At 37.7% G+C, this 14486-nt stretch overlaps 1 protein-coding gene across 13 annotated transcripts in view; it reads right to left on the bottom strand.

Annotated features, from left to right (window-relative positions):
• The window catches only part of RBFOX2 (RNA binding fox-1 homolog 2), a 159089-nt gene that overhangs the window by 53230 nt on the left and 91373 nt on the right, over nucleotides 1–14486 (bottom strand). For 9 of the 13 annotated variants that reach the window (XM_075182698.1, XM_075182701.1, XM_075182697.1 and 6 more), the window contains 2 exons: nucleotides 5101–5192; nucleotides 3767–3839 (listed from right to left, as the gene is read on the bottom strand). In XM_075182698.1, the coding sequence (XP_075038799.1) occupies nucleotides 3767–3839; nucleotides 5101–5192 (165 nt within the window). Of the gene's footprint in view, nucleotides 1–3766; nucleotides 3840–5100; nucleotides 5193–13403; nucleotides 13447–14486 lie in introns of those variants that run through there. The other 4 variants (XM_075182707.1, XM_075182702.1, XM_075182704.1 and 1 more) reach the window with 2 other exon arrangements.

The following is a 14486-nucleotide window of genomic DNA, read 5'->3' as shown; positions in this document are numbered from 1 at the left end:
CTTAACCACTAGTAGCTATTTTAGTGTTAAAATTATATTTAGCGTATTTAATCCAACAAGATATAATTAACTTGTAGAAGTGGCACACATTATTATTTAAAAGATTAAGTGAGAAAAGTATTTGTTGTACCCTATCAAAACAGCTGTAGCCCATTCCCACAACACATTTAAAACGCCATTATCAGCCTTTGCTACACATTTTCAAATCCCATGACCGACTGAATGAAGAAGCGCATCCCCACCTCCAATTTTAGGATCTCTGCTGTCAATGACCAGTGGTTGCAGAGTGTGCATTGTCAGCATGACACAAAGCAGAAATGGATAAACTGTGCAATTAGTGGACCTGAGGCATTAGCAGGTCTAATGAGCTGGGTTAGGAAACAGTGTGGTTTAACAGCTCTCAGTGCAAATGACGTACTAAACTTTTATAAGTAGCTGAGCACTTCTGCATTAAGCGCAGGGAGTTTGTTAGAAAATACAGTCACAGGGGTGTGTGCGTGCATTTGTTTACAGCTACTCTCTTCCCTAACATCAATTAAAAATAAACTATTTGGTCCATATACTACTACTACATCTACCAGTGTACAGTAGTGTGAAATACTCATGCAAAATAATGGTCACTTTATAACTTGACACACAAACTCCCCACATATCTGTCATCCTAGCACTAGCCCTATACCCCCACTTACTTCCACCACAAAGACCTGTGCACAAGGAGACATTGAAAACACTTAGCGTGGTATTAAAAAAAAAAAAAAATTGACGGGAAAAAAAATATTTAAAATGAGAACGCATAAGTGTCCCTGGAACTGATAGCAAGGTCAGTCACTAATTTCTATTTGTTTATCTGTGCAACACCTGTAAAATAAAATCTATTTCAATATGCTAACAAAAGAAAAAATATTGTTTTTTTCAGGCAAATAAACATTGGGTTGATTAATAAATTGAAAAGGTATTCCTGTTGAAAAGGATGCCTCAAGCCGCCATGAAAATGGGTCTGGTCAAGGAGGTGTAAATCATTTCCAGTCTTGAACGCATTAATAAATCCACACAGAGAGAGTGGGTGTCTCAACAATTGTGCATTCATCTTTAAATATAACCTTTACTTAATTTCAAGAAAATTAAGGAAATGTTATGTTTGTTTAAAGATGAGTGCACCCTTGTTGTGACCCTCTCTTTCTGTGTGTGGATTTAATGGTAAAACACGGTGTTTAGGTAGAACATTGCCTTGATGTTCAGATGCACATATTGCCAGCCATTATGTTAAGAAATCTCTGCTCATCTTCCTGCACACCTGTATGGGACATAAGGGAAAATAAGCGAAAATCTATGTAAAAACTCTGACTCGATATTTCTCTGCGGAAAGTTCCAGAGAACGCATCACCTCACGACAAATTGAATCTACCCCATAGTTTTTTTTAATTCATAATAGTTTGTTTCTTGTGAATTTCCTGCTTATGTGTGTACCTTTGCAACAGCTTGCATAATCAAACCATAAAGGTATACATTTGTAACTTCTATACAGTACTCTCGCCCCATACACCAGTTTATGCCTGAACCCAGTTCCCTCCATTTAGACCATGAAACCTGTAACATGACCTATCCACTACATACGTTTTTTTAAATAGTATAGTTATAGCAGGCTTAGTTTGCTTGCTTAGCCACTCATCACTTCCCATGCAATCAGTTAATATCAATTAGAAGAAGCCTCCTCTACCAGAGACAGCAGCCAATCACCTTGCTGGAGGCTGACAATGTGGGAGGAGGGTGAGACTACATGCTGTGTTTTCTCACTGTTTGTAAGGAAATGAGGAGGTGGAACCAGTGAGCAGAAAAGCAGAGGGGGAAGGTAAAGTAAGGTCATAAATCATTACAAATTATACATGTGTGTTAAACACTCCATCCTCCAGTTACTGCAGTAATCTAGGATTCAAGAAAAGTTACAGTGAACATATAGGAACACTCACATTTTAAATGTAAATAAAAAAATACCTGAATATTAAATGATGGTCAACTCAAAAGATTTCATTTATATTCAACAGAAAATTATTTATAAAAAACATCAGTTACCTAATTATTGAAATAAATGTGTTAACCCAAAAAGGAACACTTTTTGGCAGTGTGCAGCAACTCTTTTTTAGACTCATTTGATACACGTCACAAGTAGATAAATTAGAAACTTTAATAATTTTTACACCAGTAGAAAGCAGAAGTGGTAATAAGTTACAAACCATGAATTGAATAATTTCATTATATACACACACATACACACACGTGTCTTTTAAACCACATACGGTAATCCAATAAACGCACTTGCATCCACAGCTAACCACACTAACTCAAATGTTTAACGTAATTACACCACTTCACATTTATGTCTTATTGCTATGTAAAAAAATACTTAGAGATCAGGTCATTCTTAAATACTGTTCTGGTGTATTTCCATTTAATTTGTCTAACTGCAAACATTGTTCTCTTACCTTCCTTCACTTACACTAGGTCTGAGTTATCTAGGTCTAATAGTGAGCTTAAGGCTATGCTGAAATCAGCAGCTATAACCATTGTCCCTCTGCCTCCATGTTTTATTCTGTTTAGACAGTGGTTTTTTTTTGGGTTTTTTTTTTTGACAGTACACATTGATCAGGGGTGTAATAGAGCCCCATCATGTCCTCATCAAGCAAAGTAATAAATATTTCATACAAACAAAAATAAATCATTTGCCCCCATTTTGTATCTAACCGATGTCCCTCAAACCCATTTCATCAATCAATAGTATAACAAAGAATTTATATGCATAAAGAGGAGGGATGATGTAATTACACATCCTATTAGCTATACATGGTCTATCCATGTTTTCAGTGGGTAATGTTGGGGCTAGTGGGAAAATTGAAGATTATATCAAGCATTTTTAGCTTCGTTCTTTAAACACGGTGGAAAAAAAATGTATGTGACCCACAAATATGTGCTAATGTGACAAGTAGGTCATTTAATGTAGCAACTTGCTAGGTGAAATTATGTTAATGAACTGCTTTAGTAATTTAAGAGAGAGATGATCTCTCCAATTCTCAGTCCACCTTGCTTCACATTACTAATGCTGCATATGACACTGAATGATCTATTGCAGGTCTTTGTGGAGCCCAGGCTCAGCATTTAAAATACATTACCTTTGTTTCCAGAATATTTAGCAAAGGTCAGTAAAGTATTTGTAGTATATAAATAAATATTTACATCTTTTGATGTTCAGTGGTATTTAAATTGTATTTGTTAAAATATTGTAATTGGTTTTAAATTGTTTGGGAACTGTGCAATGTGTTTTTGGACAAACTCAATGTTGTCCTCCTTTTGGATGCCCAAATAAGTTTACCTTCTCCTACCTTGGGAGAGGTAGCACTATATTTATTGCTATAGTGATGTTTGAAAAAAAAAAAAAAAAATACATATACATATATACACACACACACATATACATATATATATATATATATATATATATATATATATATATATGTATATATGTATATGTATTTTTTTTTTTTTTTTTTTTTAAATAGTATTTGGCCAGGACTATTCCACTTTTTACATATATTAGTATTACTGGATTGCCCACACTGGCACATGTCCACCAGCCCAGTACACAATAACAAAACGTACCCACTAATCCAACGTGCACATAATACAACACAGTACTAGCAAACTGACCACTGGTCTATGTTCTACTCCTAAGTGTCTGTTCTTTGAACAGAGGTTTCTGTAATTTCTTACTTACCACAGCTCCCACTCCGTAACTGGTAGCAGGGGCCAGGGCATGATATGGGTCAGCTGTATATACCCTCCCGTATCTGTACAGAAAAACAAAATGCAGTATAAGATGTAGCAGTTAATGGATCTGTATAAGATTTTGCATTTCAACTGTGAAGAGTCTAAAGAAATTATAGGATTCAGAGATATAACCATAGTATACCATGGAATTGCTGAATTGTTATGTATGCATTAGAAATTGTGTTTGCAGACAATAAATATAGACTTTTAATACAATGTCATGTTCTGAATGTGTGCAAAAAATATCCAGGGGGGGAAAAAAAAATAAATAAATAGATTATATTCCTGATTTTTTGCCAATATATTTCTGAATGCTGCAAGAATCTTAGGTGCATAACATCCTATATGTGAAGTTCAATGTTCTTTTAATGACATAAAATGGGTTTTCCACAATACCACATTTCACCCATTCAAATACATTACTTGAACTGTAAACCTCTACTGGAGAATTACACAAGCATTGTAAGAAAAAAAACACAAAAAAAGAGAAAAGTGATCTGACACACTGAATGTAATGACAGCCTGCTGATGATTTAACAGCAGAGCAATATGTCCAATCAGAAGTGTACAGCCAGTGCTTAGCTTCTCACTCGTGGGTCTCCTGCACGGTGGTAATCGTTAATACGATTACCACAATTACGACACCCACTTGACCTACAAATAAAAAACAAAAAAGTGTTAAAAAGCGATGTAAATCTTAATAGACTTGCCTTTAAACAGACTGTGCAGATCACCGATGAAGCAGTATGTTGACCGCAAGTGATTTCGAATGAGGAGCTGTCCGGCACTACAGTTTACTGTCATCGTGACTTTTATTAATCTGAATTTAAAGTGGCAATGTCAGGCCCCCGCAGGTTAAGTATTTAAACACTTTTGTTTTTTATTTGTAGGTCAAGTGGGTGTCGGGTTTTTCGCAAATCGGAAAAACCGTATCCAACCCATCCTGCAAAAATTTTGAAGCTCTTCAGTAGAACTCGCAAGTATAGGTACAGGTAAATATCTTTGTGATATTAACTAGTATGAGGGAAGGGTAAACATACCTTGCCTCCCAAGAGGTTAAGAACTAAATATGAAAAGTGAAGAGTTACAAATTCAGAAAGACTCTACAAAATATTTACATGAAAATTGGAAAATGTAAAGGCTGCAAGTTTTAAAATTTCAAATTAAATAAGAGGTTCTTGATAGTACAGGATGATAGGGTCACTATCACTGGTTTAACGATCCTTCCTGACAAAATCTGGGAATAAAATAATAAACTCCTAATTTTAAACCATATCATACCCATCGCTGTAGGCTGCAGCAGCTGCGGCAGCGGCGGTGGCAGCTGTGGCAGCAGTGGCTGGTTGAGTGTACCTGTAGGCTGCATATCCACCCTGTGTAAAAGAGTTAATAGAACCATTGGTATTTAAGCATTCAGTGACACCACTTTATTTGAGAAGCCAAACTAAACGTATTATAGGCTGGATTTACAAAGAGGGGTTTGTAAATTATACTGACAATCAGCAGGCACAAAAAAAAACTTAAAACCATACACAACGCTCACAATGTCTTGTTGCTTTAAAAAACTAGCTATGTAATATTTTTGTAAGATGTTCTAGCTAAAAACACAAAACATTACATAGTTTTTCATGGAGTTTTCAATGTTTATAGTGTGGTTCCCACACATTTCCATGTAATGCTATACATTGCTACACATGGTTAGAAAATCTATTTTTAATATACCATTTAACACTTAGGCAAGAAAGTCAGAGCATTTACACACCAGACTTCATGAATGTGCCCATTGCACCCAGGTAAAAGGAAACCTTTGCATAAACTTCCAAACAGGTTATAAAGACAACACAGCCAGATTACAGAATCTCCACTGACGTCAATTAAAGAATTACAGAACACCACAAAAAGGTGGAACCAAATTGTATATTTTCGGGCGGTTGACATTTGGAATGATACAAAAAGAGTGGCAGGAGAGGTGAACAGATGTGTGCATGTGGATGGGGGGGGGAGGGGCGGGGTACAGTTCAAAATCATCAGCACAAACATGAATATATTTTTTTTCACCGAGATTGAACTATAGTGTTTATTTCTCTATAGCGTGCATTAAGGTGAGTGTGTTAGGGGTCAACAGATCAAAGTGAGGTTAATGTTCCAGAGTTATCTATATCCGATGTAGTTAATAACTAAGCCAAACTGGAGAAGGAACTAGAGAAGTCAGAGGAGGATGAGATTAAAGTAGAGAAGAGTGGGGTCTGGTGACAATGCAATTTATCAAAACAATGTGAAACCATCATTGCTCTTTGTTTTTATACGGTTGAATGAGAAATTAAATATTTTACGCATCAAAGCATACAGTGGAATATATGATACAGATGTATCTGCAATTGCCTCCATTTCAAAAGGCTGCAATTGTGAAACAAAATCTGAGTAGCAGCCAAGAAAATAGAAGGTATACTAATTAATCACACCTGTATTCATTTGATTATATTAGATCTTTTCATACAAGTTTAAAACCAATATCCTTTGAGAATAATTCACAAAGGTTAGAGGCAAATTTTGATTTGTAAGGTTAAGCATTAGCTCATTTCAAGAACAGCCAGAAAGGTAAATGCAAAGAATGAGTTCAAATTTAGGGGAGTAATTTAAACATATTTCAGTCATGGCATTGGTTTGTAGTAATAAAAGCAACATGGAATAATGAAAACCAAGTAAAATTGACTATCAACTATCAGAGGAGATGAAAGACAAAATGTGTGTAAGTTGCTATACTTTGTGGTATCTACAAATACCATTGTAATCTACAGTACTCCTTAGTCATTAGAAACATTGTTATAATAAAGTATGTGTATATGTGGCCATTAATTACAGGACATCCAAGTATTACTATACAAAAACACTCACTTCATACAGACGTGCTACAAGAGCGTACACACATTGTATTAATTGTTAACAATTAAAAGGAGCCTGCCCTTCTCTCTCCATTCATAGCTTGAGTGTCCGGCTCTTCCAGCAGCCGAAATATTTGGGAAGCTTTTTTCCAAACACAAGCAATTTCCTGGGCTTTTAAAATACACAGGACAGGAATCAAGGACATATATAACTCCCAACAATCACTTCCCCAGTGCTTTTGTCACAATAGAATACATACACAAAACTCATAGCAAAAGTCATCTACATCTATTTGGGGAACACTTCTTACCATGGGTATAGAGGACTCTGGAAGTAAGGCACTAATATACTAAAACAGTAGCTCCCAAAACTCAGTTCAAGGCACCCTTACAGACTACATAATTTTTCAAAGCATTCCTAAGCCAAAATAATTACCAAGTAGTCCCCCTGCCTCCCTTATTACTGGCCCCAGTCACAGGACCCTTCTGTGATTGCAGTGACAGTAGAAGGGAGGTGCGGTGCAGTTTGGGAACCACTGCACTAAAGACTTGTCTGGCCATCAATTTTTTATTTTATTTTATTTAAAAAAAAACAAAAAAAAACAAAGCCAAGGATAGGACTGAAATAAAGAAACACTTCACTGAAAAACAAAAAACATAAAAAGGGGTGGGACCACAGTGTCCCCCCAAATGGATTGAGTCAAATTGACTTTATGAAGAGTACATAAATGCTTTTCTCTCAAACTCCATTTGGGGCCACAGATGCTGCGCGCAAAGTCTTTCGGCCAAAAGGGCTACTAATTTCATCGGTCAGTCGGTTTCTTTTATTGGTTTCAATATTATTTAACGCAGAGAATAAAGTCTCACAGAAGTATGCAGAGGCAAAAATTGTGACTAAAGCCATCGCTAGATTTTTCAAGGTGCTAAAACTGTCCAGTTATCGGTTCCAAGCACTCCAAGTTTCCCGTCTTATTCTCCAAACGATTTCTTTCCAGATTCTCAAGTTTGGACCTCAAGTTGACAAACACTTGAACCCAGATGCGGTCTTGAAATTCAGCAAGTTGCATTTCCAAATCATCAATTTGCATCCATTGGAAACCATTTAATTCCAAAGTACTGTAGACTACTACAGTCAGATACTTAATTTTAATTGTCTGTTCTAGGCTTCTAAATTTCTCAAATCTTTTGCTGAACGGGTCAAGTAATGCGTTCACAATATGCTGGTACTTTTATATGCATGGGCTCCATTTCATTTTGTAATTTTGCTGGCCTTCTCTAAATACTTTTTTACTCAAGGAAAATACATAAGTTTTAGTCTCTACATCTCACTTAAAAATTTTAAGTTTACTTTCAAAGACTTTTATGTATCCAAACATACTTTTGCCAAAACCTTGTCATTTTAAGTTCAGTTCATTCATATGAACAGAGATATCTGTAACATCAATATGTTGACCCACTTATGATCATTGAGCTGAGGGAAGTTTCCCAGACCCTTCTCCTCAATACCGTAATTTCTAGAAAGCACTTCACAAATCGCTAAAGTACTTTTCCTCGGCTCAGCCACCTCACATTATTGAACATCAGCAGTCCACTGTAGGTTGAATCAACTTCCTGGAAAAGTGCGGAAAATTCTTGCTTGTGAAGGGGGTCAAGCAGCTATTAAATTCACTATTTTTGTTACAACAGACATTAAGGGCTAGATTTACTAAGCTGCGGGTTTGAAAAAGTGGGGATGTTGCCTATAGCAACCAATCAGATTCTAGCTTTCATTTATTTAGTACCTTCTACAAAAAGACAGCTAGAATCTGATTGGTTGCTATAGGCAACATCCCCACTTTTTCAACCCCGCAGCTTAGTAAATCTAGCCCCAAATCATTTAATTCTGTGAATCCTGCCTTGGCACACAACACCTCCTGATGGATAATGCAATGAAAAGGCACAAGTGAACGTCTAATAGCTTCCCTAAACAATTTCACAAATTTTTCCCACCATATTGGTTGCCACATCTGTCGTCACTGACAGAATTTTAGATATATCTATGCTTAGGTCACGGAATGTTTTTATAACCTTACATATTTCCTTCCCTGATGTAATTATTGGCACGGATTCTAATATCAACTCTTCTCTCATGGTCTCACAATCAGAATATCTAGCAATAATGGCCAACTGAGCATTAAGGGGCATATTCAATTGTTTGTTTTCCGCTCAATAATACGGTAATAGTTAGCTGGATTTCAGCTCGCGGCTCAAGGAGCTGCGAGCTGAAATCCAGCGAGAAAATTACCGTATTAACTGTTTTTACGCGCACTATTACCGTAGTAACGGTAATAGTGTGACGAGCGCAAGATTTTCGGCGTTTCCGCCGACAATTGAATATGCCCCTTTATGTGACATGAGTAGTTTCATCAAGAGAAATCGAAAAATTTACAATTATTAATTTATTAATTGATGCTGTATGTTTCTGTGCAGTCTCATTCTGTCTGATGACATTTCTACTGAGCGGTAACTCATAAATTCACTTAATAGCATCTCTTCATTTTGTATATCATGAAATAGAACTGGTGCACATCTTAGAAGAGTTTCTTTAATAAATTCTCCTTCACTGAGGGCTTTTCCATGTTGAGCTATGGAGTGAGCAATGCAGAAACTTGCTGATGTTAAAATTGTAGAGCCTCTTACAAATTTAAGGATGAAATTTGATTGGCTCTTATAGAGGTGTAGCTGCCTAGAAATGTATTCCTTCCTTTCATCCTCACTTTGTTCCAAGAGCTAGTGATTAGTTTCAAAATGTCTATTTATATTTCACATTCTGCTTACTACTGTTTCATTACACAGTATGCACAATGATCTGTTATGTCTGTCGATAATGCCATACATCTCGGTCCATATGTCTTGAAAGGGTCGGCTACTGCTACTACCACTTTATCATTTAATCTTGCTTTTTTTCTATTGGATTCTCAATCACAGGGCTGCAACAATAAATAAACCTATTAACCCTTTATAGAAAATGGCATGATTTTTATTATCTCCAACAGTGTTGTTGTTTCCTGGTAGAAAATAATTTAAAGCACTACACTACGTACAAACAAATATATGGAGATTGTGGTAATGTAAGACAAACGTCTGACTCACAGAATGTCTTGCCGAGCACCGTCTCTTCCACCTCTTTCTTTCCCCTCTCCTAACGGAAATGGAAGGCATAGTAAGGTGCAAGCAAAAAGCGACTGTAGCGGCAGCGAAACAAGCACAGCACGCATTGACTGTTCTTGGGCGAAGACCTTCCGCAAACGATGCGCGTCACCTCTGACACGTGTGTCAGGTTCACCATCACTGCTTTACATGGTCCACTAATAGTGTCAACTCCAATCTAGGCATCCCTGATTGTATGCCCTCACTGAGTTTCCAAGCTCATTTTTCCACCGCTTTGATCACCTAAGCAGCTGCAACAATGGATCTGAGGAAGGAACTTGATGCAACTTGAATTTTAAAATCCCTTGCATTTCCTATCTATGCTGTCTTTTAAGGAAGCAGCACTCTAAATAGGAGTGGTAGTGGCTTTAACAAGATTGGCAATGGTGGCATCCACTATTGGCAGAATCTCCCAATTTTCAGGGTCTTCCTCAGAGAAGGGATAGTTGAACCAGAAACTTCTTGAAACTTAAAACCTTTCATCTGGGTTCAGCCAAGCCTCATTCACACAAGATTACTGTGGAGAGGAAGGAAAATAAATGGTTTGCTTCTTTTTCCTTTTGAAAAGTGAAACATGAGGAACCACCAGTTCCACATCCTGATTATCCAATGTCTGTGATTGCTAAAATTAAATCCTCAACCTTTTGTCTACTGGAGAACTCATCCTCCCATTCAGTCAGGTCCTCAGTCTGAGTCCCCTTGAAAATCACCCTTTTCCTGAGAAGAGTGTCCCGATTCGGAATCTCCTATGCAATTAGATTGAGCCTGACGCTTACACTTGTTGAGAATGGGTATAGTCAGACGGAGCCCCGGGAAAAGAGTAGAAAGAATAAAGTTCACCTACCACCAAAGGAGGCAGTGCATTTTTTTTCTCAAACTCTGCAATGGACTGAGCTAACACATTGGCCCAGGCTGGCTCTGCCATCTCAGTTGTCCCTGGTGTGGCGTTTAGCCCTCATCATACCAAACAATTTCCTGGCTACCTGAGTGTCCACAACAAAGTTGTTAGGCAGACAGTGTTGGATTGCTTGCAGAGTCTATCTTCCCGGTAGCCGGGAGAGACTGCAGCCAGCCCCGTCTCAGCCACGCTGGGGCTTGCTTGCCTTGGATCACAGATGCAGCCCTGGTGCAGATTCTGGGTTCTTGGTAGCTGATATGTGCACCTGACCAGTGAACCTGCAGAGAAGTGCCGACGGTCCTGCTCTCAATAAAAAACTGATGGGTCTTCATTCAGAGGGCATAAAAGGGAAAAAGCAGGCCAGACAAGTCTTTAGTGCAGCGGTTCCCAAACTGTGTGTTGTGACTCCCTTGGGTGCCATGGCGATCACACAGGGGTACCGTTGCCAGGGCTGATGGTAAGCAAGACTTTGTAATTATTTTGACATAGGGGTGCCTTGGGACCCATGTGTTCACCTAAACATGGTCACTAACTACTAACTTTGAAATATATATATATATCTCATGCACACACAAATATTACCCCAAGTACAAGAGCTGTAAAGTAATACAGTCAATGTGAAAGGTGAGTATTACCATAGATGAATTGTTTTTAATTTTTATTGAGGTCATAACAGATTTAGGGATGGGATTCTTATAATGGCTAATTAAAACAATAATAGTTTCAGATCTTTGGTTATGTTACTGTACTTTAGGTTACAACGGAGGCTTACTGGTGCCTGGTGAGTAGTTTTAAAAGGTTAAAGTGCTAAAAAGCCAAAGTCTACTACTAAGGTGTGACTAAACTAATCAAATAAAAAAAGCAAAGGGATTGGCAGCACTAATAAAACATTGTCCTTCAAAACTATACATTAATACACAAGCTTGTTTTCTTGCCTCTATTGAATAGTACAGATATTCCAAATGTCAATATTTCAGGCCAAATGTATGCAAGTGTTCTATTTACGCGCAATTATTCCCGTCAAAAAATTTGTTTGTTTAGGGGATATCTGCACTCCTTAATAAATGAAAAACGATTTTGTATTAATATCTACTTTTGAGCAAAAATGGCTCTTATTAGTGCAGCCTATCTTTGATGGTTTGGCTCTACTCCCTTCAAAAAATAGCAGATGTGGGAGAATTTATGCAAGGGGCCAATTTAGTCTGTTGCTGTGGCCTAAATGCAACTTTATGCTACCTGCAATCAGTAGGTACAAGCTAAGATGTAAATTAAGTATAGCACCCAAACCATGGGTTCAGTACTGTGATCAGGGTGTTCATTCTAATTTAGACCATGGATTGGGCCTAACAACTGTGACCAGTACAAATCCACAGTCCAAATTTTATCAGCACCCAGGTGCTAAACATCCCTTGCAAGGTGATGTACCTAGTATATCTAGTGGCAGACCAAACTGCTAGAGTAGCTGTAGTGGGTGAAGAGCAAGGAAGGTTTTAGAATCAAGTTGGAGGAAAGTCACAAGTTTGTTGGGAAAGAAGCTAGAGAGACGAGGTGGGAAGTAGCAACAGATGGAGGAATATTTGTAGCTACAATGATTCAAGGGGAGGGAGAAGAGGAGGGGGGATATTGGAGGCAGGTTGAGGTACACAGGTTCACAAGAGAAGCTGCGAGTATAGAGTAAAGAACTGCTCAGTATACCTGGAATCTGTGAGGTAGACTGGTGTGTGTGTGTGTGTGTGTGTGTCTAGAGATGAGGCATATGTTGTAACTGGTGAGAGAGCTCTCTGTCTATGGCCAGGCTATTGAAAATATAAAATGAGAAAAATATTTGTAGTAGATTTTACTTGGTCTAATTAGGTGAAATCAGAAACAAAAAGGCAAGAATGACCATCACATGACAGACAGAAAAATTAACCACTTTGGCAGTACATAAATTTGAATTCCTAGATGTTCTAATTTTAAAAAAAATTACACACACACACACACACACACACACACACACTACAGAAACACTACAGAAACACTACAGAAACAAGTTGATGTTGTTGCTTCATGTCTTAACTATTCGTATAAAAAATGTCTGCTAAATTACTACGATCATCGTTTATCTATTTTAATAGAATGCTACATAAAATTCTTATACTGAAAGCCCTGGAATAGAACTATTCAGATATTATATTCTCACCATGTTTGGTAAAGCATTCTCATTTAACTCCCCTGCACTACAGCTCATTTACACCCCTCTTTACAATTTCTAAAATGACTGTATATACCTAGCTCTTGCTCTCAAATTTGTGCGTGTGAGGTGTAAGAAACAGTCTTGAAAGCTTATTTTTCTTTATGAGTTAGCCATTAAAATTATTGCATCCATGCCATGACTGATTACATAACAAAAGGAAAAAAAAAAAAAGTGCTTTTTCAGCTTATATAAATAGTAGCTTCTGAAGGACAATAGTCCAAGTCTAAATGTGTACCTTCTTTTGCTTTGGACATGGTGGGCTCTGTTCCCTTCTCCAACAAGGCGTAAAAATGGGTTAGTAATTTAAATCTCGACTCACAGCAATCTGCACTCTGGTTGGCAAAAGGGAGGGGAGGAGGCCATGTTGGAGGGCGCCTACCTGAGGTAGTTTAGGGTTTAAGATTGATTCCTGTAAGACTAGTCTATAACAGAACAAAAACAATATTGAAACCCCAGATAGGAAGAGAGCCAAAATATTTATGACGCAAAAGATCAACACAAGAAGCCTGTGGAGAGAAAGTGATTAGACAAAAAATAAATCCCTACCCCTCTCTTCCCATTCACTCAATGCCCCCTTTAAAGTCCCAACCATTGGGAAGGAGCAAGCCAGCCTGTTGCACACCAGATTATAGGTGTAAGCATGCCTTTTATATGCGTGTACCCCTATTCACCCTCAAACACAGGGTGACAGACAGAGACCACAGGGAGAGAAAGGAAAGGCTGGATGTGGAGGTAAAGATGAAAATAGGAGACAAAAATGGAAAGTAGAGGAAAAATTGAACACAGAAAAGCAAAGTAGATGAGATAGAAAAAGGAAAGCAGTAGCAGGTAAATTAGAAGGCAATTGGCAGTAAAAAGGAAATGTCAAGAGTTGTAGGGCTGAGAGAGGAGGGGATAAAACAAATGTGAGAAAAAAAAAATTAAAAAAAAGGAAAAAAATACATTCTACACTGGAGAACTAGGGACCTGCAAAAAAACAAAAACAAAAAAACAAAGCCAAGATTATCCCGTTTTCTGTAACCCAAGCTTCAATTTCTGATATGACCCTGTAGGATGAATCGGGAATCCAGTCCTATGGAGAGTTTTCTTTTTTCTTTTAGTGTCCAGTTAGGTTGGAGCCTGAGCTTCTGACGGCAGCGGGGAGGCGACCATCACCATTGCATGCATTGAACACCCCCAAGAAAACTAAGATCTACCAACTGCCACCACAATGACACCACTTTGTTCTTCAATTCTACCATTCCAACGGCCAGAGCACTGTTTAAAACCAGCATGCCTGCATTCCCAGACACAACACTCCACCGATGTTACAAACAAAGGGAAATAAATGAACAAAAATAATCAAATGAGACAACAAAAGGTAATTAAAATACATCATTTTAAAGGCACAGTAATGATAAATAATAAGAATGGAATAAAGGATGTGACATGGATGGGAATTAAGGCTGGCTTGCACGGGCAA

Source organism: Mixophyes fleayi, chromosome 8 (assembly GCF_038048845.1).
Source record: "Mixophyes fleayi isolate aMixFle1 chromosome 8, aMixFle1.hap1, whole genome shotgun sequence".
Taxonomy (NCBI): domain Eukaryota; kingdom Metazoa; phylum Chordata; class Amphibia; order Anura; family Limnodynastidae; genus Mixophyes; species Mixophyes fleayi.
Note: the sequence above shows the minus strand (reverse complement) of the source record. Positions and strands in the feature narration are given on the sequence as shown.